Source organism: Haliotis rubra, unplaced genomic scaffold (genome assembly GCF_003918875.1).
Source record: "Haliotis rubra isolate DU_JTF1 unplaced genomic scaffold, ASM391887v1 Scf23, whole genome shotgun sequence".
NCBI classification, from domain to species: Eukaryota; Metazoa; Mollusca; class Gastropoda; order Lepetellida; family Haliotidae; genus Haliotis; species Haliotis rubra.
The window spans coordinates 2,300,478-2,317,238 of record NW_025766336.1 but is presented as its reverse complement, the minus strand read 5'-3'; the positions used below and the strand labels follow the sequence as shown (position 1 = coordinate 2,317,238).

Below are 16,761 nucleotides of genomic sequence, written 5' to 3'. Positions count from 1 at the left end.
GTAATATCAAAATATCTAGAAAGGAGTATTTCCACATGTAGACAATATCAAAGCCCAATCACAATTGGCATTTCAATTCAATGAAATGTAGCAATCAATTATTGTTTATTGCATGAGATGGTTTAAGTGAGTGGTGAAAATGTGACCCAAAACACTGTCTATATTACACATAAGGTGGCTAGAGATGAAAGTAGTTTTTGTGATTGCCACCGACCATGATGATGTTTGTTTCACGCTGACAGTCTACTTCATTCCAGCTGTTCAATTGTGTTCAATGTTTGCAAAACAGCAATAACTAACTGATGTCAAATGAACGCCAGATGAAGTCATCCATAACTCACGATGTCATGGCCAGTTTCATGTAAGTTATGATGTTGTTCCAACTATAGACTGTCCTGCTCATGTAACATAATAATCTGTCATTCTTCACAGGGTATGTACAAAGTATCTCTACGTAGCTTCTAAGTATCTCTACTTAGCAAAATTTACACAAAATATAGAAACACACTCATTCAAAATGCTCAAATTTATACCTAATGAATACATCTATACACAATTCAGTATAAAAATCATTCAACTCTGTGAGGAAGCTTTGCACTTTTTGGACAATTAAATGACAATAAATCTTAAACAGAAAATCAGAAGAAAACGTTGCCATGTGAACCAGACAGCCCCTAGACAGTTTCCCTCTCCAGTAACTGTAGTTCTCTAGTAACCTCTTGCACTAGGAGCTTCACACACTGAGGTAGATGACTCAAAATCACTCAAAAAAGTATATTATTATCCTCAAAATGTCTGATGTACAAACACATAGTGAAAACAGCAGAAAGAACTGTGGTGTTTAAGTATGGACCATCAATATCAGTACAGGTGCTGAATACAGTCTGTAATGGCTGCTCAACTGAAAAAAAAGTACAGACGTAGAAACCGGAGTTCTACATGTAACATTGTATGAGCTATGTTGTACTCAGTACAAATGTGGTGAATGTCAAACCATATGACAATCAGTAAACATCAACAAAACTACAAAGCCATATTTTTCAATGCCATTATATACCTCCTATGTCCTGCTATTATTTGTGAAAACAATCTGAAAGATACACACTGCCATGTCAAGTTTTAGTCTCAGTAGTGGGGGAGCTTAAACAGGCTACTTACAGATACAACTAGAAGCTGGTAAGGAGCAGGGTGTTTAATATGGTGAATACGGTACCTGTACTGTTGTAGAATAAACTATATCACAATCCAACTATGTACACATCAAACCATCAGCTGGGAAATGTTAAACATCAATTAATAACACTACTTTCTGTTTTGTCTACAATCCTGTACATTTGAGCACATATACCATATACAAGAGATGGGTGGAAACATTTCCCCTTTGAAGCTGTGAAAACCATGTAATATGAAATGTTCCAACAAAGTGATTGTCATGGCAAGTTAACCTACTCTGACATGATCGGCTTGTACTTGGCACCAGCAAAACTACAAAACAATCCTATTATGAGACTCAAAATTAAAACATAGTTTTTTTTATCTAAAAGTAATTAACATGTTCAGGCAAGAAACGTAATCAAAAACAAAAAGTATACAAAACTGACTGAGCTAAAAAACATGAAAATATGTTCAATTCCTATCTGAATATGAAAACAGATTTTCTACATCGCACAAAGCACAAAACAAGACTATGTACAAATAGATGTACCAACAAACAAAAGTAGAGGTGTTGACACATTTTCTGGAACAATTTTCACTTTTGCATTGCATAAAAAAGTACAACATGTCTTTTATCTTTTTGTACCATTACCACCATTTTCATAAAATATTCACCTCGGAACATCATCAAAGATATTCTCAACATAGAAGCATGTACTACAGTTCCATCATGTCAGACGTTTCAAGGCTTCTCTTTACAAGCCCACCTCACAGCAACACCAGCACTGTGGCTTGAGGTGCATAACATATCACATTCGCATACACACAGCTGAAAGCACGCAGTTACACGATGGTGACGTCCCTGGATCTATCACCGAATGCTGCTGGCTGTACAACAAGGAATGGATTCTCTCCCTTTAGTATTCCCACTCTCGAGGATCTGATTAAAAACAAAATTCAAATTCATCACAGAAACTAAAACCAGTGCATCTCAAACTGATTTTTACTGCAGCGATACGCAGTCTGTGGTGAAATATACTCATGGAAACAAATAAGGGAACGCATGAAAGCAAAAGTTTTCCTATATTCTTGTCCAGGTTTCTTCACATGCTTTGTGGGTGAAAAGTCAGAAAAACATAAAGCAACACATGTCCTTTCATTATTCGTTTCCATCAGTATACATGATTTCTTAATTTCATAACAACAAAGTATCATTTTTCAAATTAACCACATGCCCAGCATACAACTCTTCAACATCTCATTCATATCTGCAGCATAACTAGCTTGCCATGAGCTGGGACGATGCACAAACTCACATGTACCAAGGTGGTCACATCATGATACAATATCATAGTATCATACAAACATATCATCATCTGCATGCCATACATTCAAAATGTCCACTCAGTCTTCATCGCCAGGGATGCTGCCACCGTACTGTGGGTAGTAGTTAGCCAAACTAGCATATATCCTTTGACTGACTGATCTATTGTCTAGATTGGCCAAGGATCCTTGCTGTTGCATACAAAGCCATCATGCCTTAAGCAGATTTCTTTTGCAACATTATTGAAATTAATGCAGTACTGCACAAGCATTTCTGAGTACAGCCCGATAAAGGTCATGCAGCAACTGTGAAATATAAGTTTTCAAAACTTGCAAGGACCTAGGATAAGATAGGTGTATGTATGCAGTGTGCAAAATAGTTTCCAAAGTTTGCAAGCCAGTTGGGATAGCTATGCCTGAAAGTTACTAGCCCACAGAATAATTCACTAGTCCGACATTTGAATGTAGACACAGGTTTCATCATTAAGCTGCTAATATGATGAACATGTTCATCAGGCCATAATGATGCATGATTTAAAAGTGTATATTTTTCCTTATCCTGACTCATGATTATTTGCTTTCTCATCCTCTCTTCCGAACGGTCAAGTGGAAACTTGAATCCTTTCAATTCCCTTGAAGCGAACATACAATCACTCACCCTTTATTACCTCCCCTGGTTTCCCGCCAAAACCTGGCACGTGACCTCCCATGCCTTGGTCCTCACTCTCTCCTCTATCGCCCTAGCGGACGGTTGGACGGTCACTTCAGGGTCTTTTCGCGGCGTATAACTTAAAAAGTTTTGGAATTATAACACAAATTCTGCCGTGAATGTGTTTATTAATATATTATTCATCATATTATTAACAAAATTTGTACATTTCATGTCAAATTAATTCACGTTTTACTCCGTTTTCAGACGACTGTTTGCTTACATTTTGCAAGTGTAAACAGTGATTCAGCACGTCTCTACGCTTGAATTACACTCTGGTGTCCTTCTTGTCTGGTTTATGAGTTGAATATGTCTTGATGTTGATTATTCTGTATAATCATATGGGTATATATTGAATTTATGACCTTATATATTAATTGAATTGTGAAAATTTACTTGTAAATTTTTTCACATGTGATTGCTAATTTGATTCTAATATTTCACAACCTGTTGGTACAGTTAACCAGACTGCGTGAGAAGGTGATACAGTCGTGAGAATTGTGAGTTGCTGTGACTACGGCTTGAGCTGTGCTGATATATGATGTCATCCCAGCCTAAGTCTGCGACGTCACTCGTACGGGAGAAGGTATCTTCACACACTGTAAGTAAAAGGAAGTCCCCTCCGGCAGAGAAGGCATCACAACATAAGAAGAGCAAGACGAAGCAGTCATCATCATCCAGGCGCTCATCTAGATCGTCCCAATCTGGTAAATCGGCGAGATTGGCGCTACATACATCTATGCAGCGTCTATCAACAGATATTGATGTGCCTGGCGCTGAAGCAGATGGTTCCAGCTTCGGCAGTCCTCGAGTGTTGCAGCCGGAGATTTTCCTTTCAGCGTCGCAGAGATCTTCCAGTCCTGAGATACTGTCATCGCAGATTAGAAGCATGACATCGCCGATGTCATCGTTGCAGTCTACCGAGAGCAGTTATGCAGATAGACTATCGAAAGTTACTCACTTTCACGCAAGCAGTCTAATGAAGCCGTTGCAGAACCAGAGACAGCAAAACGCTAACCCGTCTACGAGGCCGACAGGCGAGACAGTTGCAGTAATCCCGCAGCAGCATCCGGTGGTCAACGCTGACCACAGGGTGATGCAGGCGATGGAGATGAGGCTAGACGGGAGAAGAAGCAGACGGCTCTTGAGAGCAGCGTTGCAGCAGACGAGATAATGGCAGACCGGTCATTTACTACGTCGTCAGCAGTCAACGTAGACATCTCACATCAAGGCCTGGCAGATGTAGTACAGCATACTGAAGAAGATGATGCCATCTTCACTGAAGCTGAGGTACTGGCGTGGGTGGCTGATGGTCTCCCGTTATCGTCCCCGGCTAGAGACGCTAATCCCGGCGGAGACGTACTGTATGAAGGATGATGACTACGAATCAATTACTATCCCGCCAATGAAGCCCATTGCGCAGGTTTCAGACAACCTGAAAGCAGCCTTCGAGAAGGCCTCGAAGACACAGGGGAAACATACCTGATAGGGGCAGTTTAACCCTAGCCTTCTACGGGTTAGCCAGATCTAGAGCCATCAACGAAGCATTGATGTACGCCTTCAAGAATCCTAAGACGGAAGAAAAAAAGATGATCAAGTCTACCTTAGTGGTCCAGTGCAAACATCAGGAATTTATCTCCGATCACTTGGCTTCTACATCGGCGGGCATCACCCTTTTACGTCGACAAGGGTTGCTGAGTTCCAGTACGTGGCCAGATGTCTACACCAAGCCTTTACTAAGGAAGCCTTGGGCAGTGCCTACCCTGTTTGACGGCGGCATCCGGCAGTTGTCACGTGAAGTATCTCAAGACTCCAAAGACTTGATGTTGATCAAGTCCGTACAGACGATGAACACCATGGTGTGTCAATCAACTCAGCGTAGTCAACTAAGATCCCATTTCTCTGGTATTCAGAGAGCCAAAGAGAAGAAGTTTGCGACTTCACGTGGCGGCAACATGGGATCTTTTCGTCGTCCCAGTAACGTCAGAAGTTACTCAGGCCGAGGCAGGATCTCCAGCAGTGGCAGAAGATCCCGTTACTGAAGAGAAGGTTCGGAGCGACTGGTCGCTTCCACCCCCAGCCGTTCCGGTACAACCGTCATCCGTGGGTGGACGTCTGGGACTATACTTGGAAAATTGGAGAATACTACAAGACGATTACGTCACAGAAGTCTTACGAGAGGGCTACAGCATCCAGTTGCAGTCGACACCACCGTTGACAGATCAACCGTGGGTCTTCAAGTACCTGAAACTACAGCGAGACAAGCTCACCGAAGCTATCGAGATGTTGGTGGTAAAAGATGCAGTAGAGGTAGTCAATCAACGCGGACTGACGCCCAGGAATTATTCTCCAATTTTCCTGGTACCAAAGAAGAACTCCCAAGAGAAGTTCCGTCTAATCTTCAATATGAAGAGCTTCAACAAGCATTACCTGTTCAAGTTCAAGATGTTACATCTGCCTCAGCTGAGACATCTTATCCGACCCAACGACTTCATGGCCACCATAGATCTGCAAGATGCCTATCTGCATATACCAATACATCCAGAATCACGGCAATACCTGAGATTCCTGTTCGAAGGTCGTCATTACCAATGGAAGGTACTGCCATTTGGAAGTTTGTCGGCCCCGTGGTTATTTACGCGAATAACCAAACCGATTATCGTTTATCTCCATCAGTGCCTTCTACCTAAATGACGGCATCCAGGCACATCAAGATGCAGATGAACTCAAACTACAACTGCAGTTTACGATCAACCTATTGACACAGTTGGGCTGGCTGGTGAATCATCAGAAGTCGGAGTTGGAGCCGTCCCAAGATCTACAATTCTTAGGCATCAGATTCCTGACGTCAGAAAATCGCATTCTGGTGCCAGACGACCGATGGCAGAACATCCAGTCGTACATACCAGACGCTCTCAACAATCCACTAGACTTGAGAACGTGGCAGCGAATTTTGGGTTTATTGACGTCGGCACAGGCTCTCACCCGCAGAGGAAGATTACAACTTCGTCCGCTACAACGGTTCCTGATAGCGCATCTAGACGATGTCCAGAAGTTTGCCATCCCACAACATCTAAAGCAAGCCTTGCTTTGGTGGACAATAAAGTCGAATGTTTGCGGTGGAACCTATTTGAGAGAGCCAAATTACAACAGACATCTCTACGTGGATGCGTCCCTGCAAGGTTGGGGGGGCACATCTCAACAACGAAGTTATGGCAGGGCGGTGGTCACAAACAGAGAAGGGTCTGCACATCAATCAGCTGGAACTGAAAGCAGTAATAGAAGCAGTACTACATTGGGCAGCGCAATTAAAGAATCAGGTACTGATGATACACACAGACAACTCCTCGGTGGCCTTTTACATAAATCTGCAAGGGTCCACAAGATCAGCGCCGCTGCTTCAACTGACGTTCCAGCTATTCGACATCGCAGACAAAATCAACCTGAAGATGAGGGCTTGCCACATCCCAGGGGCAAAGAACATCTTAGCAGATGCTCTATCCAGACCAGTACGGCGATCTCTCACAGAGTGGAAGTTACATCCGGAGGTGTTCCAGTGGATAACAGCCCAACTAGGCTGTCCTCACATAGACCTGTTTGCGACTCGCTTCAACAATCAGGTGACAACATTTGTCTCGCCAGTGCCAGACCCGCTGGCATGGGCTGTCGACGCCTTAGCCATATCATGGGAGGGAATGAAGGCCTACGCCTTCCCTCCACCGATCCTGTTACCACTAGTACTTCGCAAGATCAACCGGACGAGGGTCCTACAACTGACTTTGCTAGCGCCTTACTGGCCAGCAAGACTATGGTTCCCAGACCTCATAGATCTTCAAGGCGAACCTGTACTACGACTTCCAGACTGGCCGAATCTACTCGTCCATCCTCACACGGCAACCCAAAAGCGTTCCAGCTACACGTATGGAACATATCACATACTGCTTGAAGGGTCGAGGATACTCCACTAGAGCAGCCAAGGCAGTAACCTTAGCTCTACGTAGATCTACACGTAACCTGTATGATGACAAGTGGAGAAGTTAGAAGATCAACAACAGAAGTTCAGGGCACCAGCTTGGGACCTCAATATAGTACTACAGCACCTCATAAGTGAGGTATATGAGCCGCTGACAGAGACGACATTTGAGTTATTAACTCAAAAGATGTTATTCCTCCCTGCCTTGGCTACTGCAGCTCGGATGTCTGAGATACACGCCCTTGACTTCAGCCTACGAGATTCGACACGGGAAGAAGGTAAGCAGTCCATCTAGGCCTTAGATGGGACTTTATAGCCAAGAATCAGCTGCCGGGACAACCGGATCGTCAATTTTACGTTCCAGCATTATCAACTATCTTGGGTCCACAGGACACTCAAGATCTATCACTATGTCCGGTCAGAGCGCTAAAAAAATCTACTTGCAGAAATCTGCTACGAGAAGGAGGAAGTTCAAGCGTCTATTTATCCCGCTATCACCCACTACGACGGTAGAAGTCTCCCGTACTACGATCTCCTTTTGGATCAGAGCGGTGATCTTAAGGGCCTACAAAGCAGCAGGGTTAGAACCTCCAAGAGCATATAACCCTCATGAAGTAAGAGCATTGGCCTCGACACTCGCCCTACATGGAAACTGCTCAATATCATCTATAATGGAAGGCTGCTTTTGGAAGTCAGACACTGTCTTCGCTAACCACTACCTGAGAGACATCTCCACGGAAGATGTATCTGGTATACATCAATTCGGCCCTCTAGTTGTAGCGCAGCAACTCACTATGCCGGCCAGGCGATGGCCAATCTCACGCTTGTCACGCAGACTCGTTGACGCCAGGCAACTGTTCCATTGCCATCGGCTAAGAGTCCATGTTCCCCTGTTTTACGAGATGAAACAGCGCATGAGTGATACATAGACTCAGTTATGGTAATGTTCTTGCCTTAACAGATGGGTTGCGATACAGGTTTCGGTAATGTTCTTACCGTAAACATATTGGATCGTTGCAGAAGATCTAGACAACACAACGTCTAGTATACTAAATCCACAAAACTTAAGAAGTTTACTTCTAATACGAATGTATAAGAAGGTGGTCCCCCAATTAACATCAAGATAATATTGAAGTTAGACGCAGATGAGGGGGTAAATCGAGCGAACGCTGACGTGAATACAATCATGCAGGGAATCCCGTAGGTGGCTGACCCACCACCTATCCGTCGGATTTAGAAAGCAAATAATCATAAGTCAGGATATACTTATACTTATCCTGACTCATGAGATGAAGCCCTCCCAACCGTCCCCTCTCACCACACGGGTTTCCCTGTAGACCTGAGTTGGGCATAATTCGGAGAGAGTGAGGACCAAGGCATGGGAGGTCACACGTGCCAGGTTTTGGCGGGAAACCAGGAAAGGTAATAAAGGGTGAGTGATTGTACGTTCGCTTCAAGGGAATTGAAAGGATTCAAGTCACTGTGGAGATTCACTGGCCCGACTTGATTTTTACTAGCCACGGGCCAACGGGCCAGTGGCTATTTCGAACACTGTATGTATGGTGAATGCTTTGACATCCTCTCTAAGCTTGCACTCACCATCAGTCTATAGACACGTATCCATCATGCAAGGAGCGTGAACTGCTCCACTCAATGACATTGAAGCAGTATTGGCCAACCGTGCCTGTGATCACAAGTATCAGCAACGTCCACTGCAGGTTCAGGAAGATGCTGTAGGCAAACGCAGCTGCTGCAGCTATGGACTGAATCAAACACAGGTATCACAATCAGTTGTCAAAGAACATCAATGAATATCCACATATCAACAATAAAACTTTGTTCTTAGACCACACCATTTTTCCTTAAGCCTACCATTCATTTCTCATAGTTCAGGGAAACAGTACTTAAGAAATACAGTTCACTCTAACCCCATGTATAGTGTAATAAAGTACACTTTTGACCTGAACTATTATAGATAAAGTGCGATGACGCTCGTGCAACAAGTTTAGATCAGTACATCGAGATAAAGCTGACAAGTCACGTGACATTCCAGGTTATTTATTAGGCTTATCTAGTGAACGTTGCCGTTTTGCTGATTAATTGTGAGTCGAGCTTAGACATTTTTTCCATCGAAAAAGTTAAAAGTAATGTTTCCATTAGTGATGTTAGCCGACTGAAGCAAGAAATGGGGTGTTACGGAGTAGTTTACTGTAGGAGACTGTACGAGACAACTTATATACATCGTGACATCGGTTACCAAGGGACGTTCATTTACAAGGGGGCAGACTAGAATGGCGTAGTGACATCAACACAGTGTGACATAATGCAAAAAAGTCAGCGCCTTTCATCTTTTAGAGAAGCATCTTAGAAATGTACTTAACCCATTCAACACTGCAGGCCGCTTAAGCGGCCACAACGTTATGAGTCCCAAGACCAAGAGGCCGATTAATTGGCCAGGCAGTAGTCACGTCAAAATGAGACATAATTTTAGGAACCTACCTGACTTATGATTCATATATTAAATCTAACACATTTCACAATGTCTGAAAACACTTCTTAAATTTCATTTTATCATATATTATCAGCAGAATTAGAATTATAATGTAATTTTTAGAGTAAAATTGATATTTTATACTTATCCTGACTCATGCTCTTTTGCTTGTCTTCTTCTTCTTGCGAACATAGTGGAAACACTTGTATCTCCTTAATTGAAGCTCCCTTCAATGTAAAATCACTAATTAGTACTCACCACGAGTTGCTCCCCTTTAATCCCTTTTGGTGGGAAAGGTGTCGCCACCTTACACCTCGTGCTTCACTCTCTCCTGATTTTGCGAGCCCAACACTTGAATTTACAGGGAAATCCAAAGTGTTATGTGGGGAGGATGGGAGGGCTGACCTCATGAGTCAGGATAAGTATAAAATATCAATTTTACTCTAAAAATTACATATTTTCCTTATCCTGACTCATGCTCTTTTGCTTGTAGAATCCTACGGAACGGAGGAGGGAGTAATAGAATACTTTGGATTTATAATTAGTGTATAAATATAACTGTAATAACTGGTATGGGAACTTCATGAAGGCATTGACTTAGGATATTTCCTGTATATAAACCATAGGTTATATAATGCCATAATTGGGTATTGATATATATTGAAAAAACCATTACATATATTATATATATATATAAGTGACTCTGATAGAGTCGCTGTACAACTAAAGATAATATCCATATATACTTAGGGGTGAATGACCTAAGCTAAATATATATACATAGCTCTAGAACTCCTTAGAGTTATAAGCTAGCTAAATTATGTATATAATACATATTAAACTTGTGATGGTAATATTTTAACGCCTACGAGGGACTGTCAGCTGTTGAGCCGAGGACCAAAGGGCGAAATGGTGAATGCCAGAGACATCTTCTGTGGTGATGTCTCTCAGGTAGTGATTCGCAAACACCATGTTCGATTTCCAAAAGCATCCTTCCATAATTGTGTTCAATGAACAGTTACCGTGCAGGGCGAGGGTGGAAGCCAGTGCCCTAATCTCATGCGGATTTGATGCTGTTGGTGGGTCCAAGCCTGCTGCCTTGTAGGCGTGAAGTATGACAGTCCTTATCCAAATAGATATGGTAGTACGCGTGAGACTTCTGTTTGATTAAGTTGGCGATAAGGGGATGAATAATCTTTTGAGAAATCTTCGCCTTGTTTTGGATCGTCGTAAGTAAACTTTGAGAGCTCTGACTGGACACAGTGATAAGTCTTGTGTATCTTGTGATCCGAGAATCGAAGATAGCGCTGGTACATGGAATAACCTGTCTGGTTGACCTGGTAGTTGATTTTTTGCGATGAAATCCCATCTTAATCCCAGGTGCGCTATGTTTTGATTGTCATCAAACTGTATCCTCTCGTAATCCAGGCATTGAATTTCAGATATTCTTGCTGCGTGGCTAGAGATAGCAGAAATAGTGTTTTCTGTGAGAGAAATTCAAAGTTTGTCGATTCCAAAGGTTCATAGGCCTCACTAGTGAGGTGTTGTAACACTACATTCAGATCCCAAGCTGGAAGCGTGGAACTTCGCTTTGGTCCTCCAATCGGAAAGCACGTAGTAAGGCCAGTAACTCTGGAGATTTTGTCAGCTTGACACCCGTTCTCATAGTGATCACAGAGCTAAGCGCGGCAAGATATGTTGATATCGTCGAACCTCTTAAATGTTTGTTTTGCCGCAGGTAACACAAATAGTCTGCCACTTGAGGATGTGAAGCATCTCTCGCTGTAAATCCTTTATTAGCTGCATAATTTTCGAAACTGTGCCACTTGTCGTCGTACAAGTTACGAGTCGAAAGTGTCGTAAGGCGCGTGACCGCTTTGCAGCCCTGGCAGAATATCCTCTCTTGTTTAAACACATTTGTATACAGTCCATACGTGAAGTTGGTAAACTTCTGGGTTTCCGTGCACTTGTTTTGTGTGTGGATGTATTAACAGGTTTGAGCGCTTGGGTAGCTCTAATACTGGTTGACCGATTCCTTGAATTAGCATGGGAAACCATACTCTGGCTGGCCAGTAGGGCGCGACCAAAGTGAGTTGTAGATTCTGTGTTTGTTTGATTTTCTGTAATACTTGAGGTATTATTGCTGGCGGCGGAAACGCTGCGACGCTGCGTTGAGGCCTTCCATGATATACTTAGAGCGTCCGTTTCCCAAGCTTGTGGATCTGGGATTGGTGACACGAATGTCAGTAGCTGATTGTTGAATCTTGTGGAGAATAGATCTATTAGCGGCGCTGCTAACGGCTTGATTATCTGTGCAAATATTTCCGTATTGAGCATCCACTCTGTCGGTGATGGTAGATGAGGCCGAGAGAGCGCGTCTGCTAGTACATTTTTGGCTCCGGGAATGTGAACTGCTCTGATCTGTAGATTTAGATCGTGGGTTAGATCGAATAGTTGAAAGCTTAAGTTCAAAAGGTTCAGTGATCTCGTTGAGCCTTGCTTGTTTACGTAGAACGCCACTGTGGAATTGTCGGTATGAATCATAAGGTGCGCATTTTGTAGAAATGTGCTCCAATGTAGAATGGCGTTGATTACAGCTTTCATCTCTAGGATGTTTATATGGAGTTTGCTTTCTTGTTGGTTCCATAATCCCGATGTCGTCTGGTTGGCGAGATGAGCTCCCCAACCTTGAAGTGACGCGTCCACATATAGATGGGTTTTGAATTCCTGCTCTGCTAAACAAATCCCTTCGCAGACATTCGATTTCTTTGTCCACCATAGTAGATGAGGTCTGAGATGTTTCGGTAGACTGAATGGCTGTAAATCATCGAGATGTGCATTGATGAAGACCTGTAAGGGACGTAACTGTAACCTGCCTCTGACTGTCATGTCTTGGGCTGATGTGAGGAGACCTAGGAGGCTCTGCCATTGTCGAAGTGGTAACGGAGAGTGTAGAGCTGGTGGAATGGCCTGTTGGATCTTGATCCAACGGTCTTCTGGTACGACGATACGGTTGAGATTTGTGATAAATCGAATGCCTAGGAACTGTAGGTCTTGTGACGGTATTAGGTCCGACTTGAGTAAGTTTACTAACCATCCTAGCTGTGTTAGTAGCTTTATGATGTAGTTTAACTGTAGTTTGAGATGCTGTGGATCTTGATCTACTTGTATCCCGTCGTCGAGGTAAAACGCACTGCGTAGCCCTTGATGATGAAGATAGGTGATAATCGGTTTCGTTATCCTCGTGAAAAGCCAGGGGGCTGATGATATTCCGAATGGGAGCACTTTCCACTGGTAATGTTGCCCGTCTAAAGTAAACCGTAGGTATTTCCTGGCTTTGGAGTGTATCGGGATGTGCAGGTAAGCGCCCTGTAGATCGATACTGCCCATGTAGTCCATGGGCTGAATCAACTGCCGTAACTGAGGTAAATGTATCATGAACTTCGGGGTTTGGCGTAGATAGTTCTTGTTGAAAAAGCTCATGTTGTAGATGAGTCTGTATTTCTCCTTGGAGTTTTTCTTGGGAACTAGGAAAACTGGGGAGTAGAAACCTGGTTCTATGTTGTCTTGGTCTAGTACTTCTATGGCCTGCTTTATTAAGAGTAATGTAACAGCCTCTCTTAACTTCTCGGTAGTTGTTGTGCCTGTAAGTCGAACTTGTGAGGGTTGACTGTCAACGGAGGCTTGGCCTTTAGTGGGATACTGAAACCGCGGACGAAGAATGTTGGAGACATAAGGGTCTTGTAACATTCCCCAGTTTTCCCAGTAAAGTTGGAGGCGTCCACCCACTTGAGATGGTTGTACTGGAACGGCTGGGGGTGGAAGACTCCAGTCGTTCCGAACCTGTCTTTCAGCGTTTATAGTTGCGGGAACCTCTGGGTGTCCTGCCTCTTCCTGATCCTCCTCTATAGTTGCCGAATGGGCTACTCTAAAAGAATCTTTCCTCTAGAGCTGGTTATCTTCCTGTCTCGTGCTCTCTCTGTAGGCCCGTGAATTTAGATCTTCCTGAGTATCTTTGAGAGGTCTGTCGGATGACGCTGGCTAGTGTGTCCATCGATTTAATCATCAGGACTTCTCTGGAATCCTTAGTGACTTCCTTGGAAACTTTGTCTATTTCTCCATTAAAGATGGATGTTGAAGACCACAGGGCTGTATACAGTGGGGCTGTAAAGTTCTCACCCCAGTTGCAGGAAGCGAGGAGGCCTTGACGACTAAGGTCAGTGCTGCTGAAATAGATGTAAGATGATCTGTTAGGAACTGCTGGTCTTTCTTTGCATAAGTAAGGCAGAATAAATCATTCTATCATCCTCAGAAGTTAGGACGCGAAATCTGGTGATAAGAGTCTCATTGATCGTTCTAGATCTATTTAAACCAAAAACATATCGCCTCTGCCATGGTTTCTATCTGGACTAACTGCGCGCATCATCAATCTTGTAATTCTTGTACTTGACATCGTTGATCAACTTATAGTTCTCATCGATGTCTTGAGCTTTGAAGAAGGGGTCCATGTTATGCGTGGAGAACTTCTTGGCATGAAAGTTAGGTATATGTGGTGTCTGAACTTTCATGGCTTTGTGGAATGCTGCATCTAGATTCTGTGGAACTGCTGCAATCGGGTCGATCAGTGGTAGTGTGATAGCATCTGCATCGTCTTCTTTCATCAGATATGTCTGCGCCACATTGCCATTTTTAGATGGTGATGAGAGATCTAGGTTATTGACCATCCAATACCGTATCTCAGCATCGGAGAAAATAACTCCTCCATCATCCTCTATACCATCATCATTGATGAGAGGTTGGTGCTGTTCTGGAACTGCGTGCTTCTGTCTTCTCTCACGTCCGGCATGCTTGTGCAGCTCTGTATGGTGACCTGTAAGGTGATCTACGTGGTGATGAAGCGAGGAGGAGATCGTCCTAGGTGATCTACGCCTATGGGTTGATCTTCTCGGTGACCTGTGAGGAGAACGTTGATAGCGCCAGCGAAGCTCTTGTGTAGTCCCTCGATGTCCTTCTAGATGATGAAGATCTGGATTCAGCTGCCCTTCGCGAATGCCTTCGCGAAGCTTCCCTCGGCCGGTCCGGGGAATTACGATAAGACCTTCGCGAAGGCTTTCGTGATGTCTGATGGTCCGAGTCCACATCTTGGGATGAAGGTGACGAGGGTGATGATCTATCCCGCCTTAGCGAAGGCTGTACATCTAGGTCCTTCGTGGAGGTGGTCCGTGCCTTCCTTCGCGAAGGTGACATCGTCTTGGCTGCTACGTTGACGGGGGGTGCCTCTGGGGTGCTGTCTACGTTGGAGCCTTCGCGAAGGCTCGGTCCTTGCTTCTGCAGTCTATATCGGTCTTCCATCATCGTCATAATTTGCTGCATCAGGTCATCAGGGATGGTCTGCGACGATGTTGTCTGAGCCTTCTCTGCGGAGTTAATGATGGGGTCCACAGCAATAACGTCTGACATCAGTGTAGAGGCATCAGGCTGCATGAAGATCTCTGCTGAAGTCACTGTCGCTGACACCGGCCGCTTCTTGTGCCGTATGTCGGGGATGATAATCGGCTGGTCATCGTAGAGGCCCATTTCTTCGGCTGGAACGATCTCGGCTGAGAAAGTTCTCGCTGTCTTCGTAGACTTTCCTTTGGATGTCGACGCTGCCCTGGGGGTACGAAGTCTGCGTTGAGAAGACGTCGAGGCCCTCTTGGACTTTAGCTGCGATGACGGGATGTCTGGGGAGGCCGGTCGCTTCTTAGAGGTGACGGACTGCGTCCCACGTCCCTCTTCCGATGGGGTCTCTAGCAGAACACCAGACGGTAGGGGGTCGATCGCCAGCAGCTGACTAGATGGAGTATCTGGAGTATCAGCCATATTTAGCCCTTGTTTGCGTGACCTATCTGCAGCACGTCTTAAGACGCAAAGATAGTATTTATTAAATGCAGAATTAGATAAATCAATGCAATAACTGCAACGCGTGAATCAAAGCGATAATGGGTAGAACAACTAGGGCATATTACATGCGGATCTGAGGCAGAAAACGTAATCTACAAATAGTACAGATTTTCATCAACGTAATACTAGCTGAACAATCACCGAATACACGTGAATAAACAGTAGAAATACGATAAATAATCAATACAAATTACAGAAGGATACTAGCTATACCTCTATAGTACACTATAAGAAGTAATAAACTAAGAAAAATCAAAGGATATGTTGTGTAAGGAGACACAGGCGCTCACGCATCCTGCTCACTGGGCGAAGAAGGAGAGAGTGAAGCACGAGGTGTAAGGTGGCGACACCTTTCCCGCCAAAAGGGATTAAAGGGGAGCAACTCGTGGTGAGTACTAATTAGTGATTTTACATTGAAGGGAGCTTCAATTAAGGAGATACAAGTGTTTCCACTATGTTCGCAAGAAGAAGAAGACAAGCAAAAGAGCATGAGTCAGGATAAGGAAAAATAACTATTTTTCGCAATGTTATTGAAAACAACGATTCTCGGACACATGCTTCGGCGGCGGGTCCACAATAACATTGTCAAAGAGCTAAAAGAAGAAAAGTAACGATGTTTCGAGGAATTCATTAAATAAATTGAATAAACTAATGAACGCTTGGACACGATGTTTAATGCGAAAATATATATATGAAGCATTTTTGTCACAGGTCATAACCTAGCACGATACGTCCAATAAGTTCCATAATTTACGTATTTTTATCCAATAAAATCCCTTCTTACAACTGTGAAAATACTCCCGGCAAGGGTTCAGTGATGTTGTTGATGTTCAGAGCTTTCGAACGATACCTGACATCAAACGATTCGCCTCCCATGTTATTCATACGAAGCTTCGAAAACGGAGGTATTTTCCGTTGTTATGTCATGTTACCGAGCGGAAAGCCACAGATATCGGGAAATAGGCGACCATACATATTATTTAAGAAATCTTTTTATAATAATTTTCTGATGACGTAAAAATGAAAATATAAAAGAAAAAGGCACGGGCATGTTATGACATGTCACAAATGGAAAAAAATCGCCATAGTTTTTGCTTCTTTCGAGGTTTATCTGGACGTTATAAATGTAAGCCTGCATTTTCATTCAAAAATAATTTTATTAAAGTT

General features: G+C 43.5%; 1 protein-coding gene across 1 annotated transcript in view; it reads right to left on the bottom strand.

Annotated features, from left to right (window-relative positions):
- Positions 1-591: 591 nt before the first annotated feature.
- The window catches only part of LOC124277991 (UNC93-like protein MFSD11), a 30,266-nt gene continuing 14,096 nt past the window's right edge, over positions 592-16,761 (bottom strand). The window contains 2 exon segments of the mRNA XM_046713717.1: positions 592-2,095; positions 8,760-8,923. Of these exon segments, the coding sequence (XP_046569673.1) occupies positions 8,762-8,923 (162 nt within the window). The 3' untranslated portion in view covers positions 592-2,095; positions 8,760-8,761.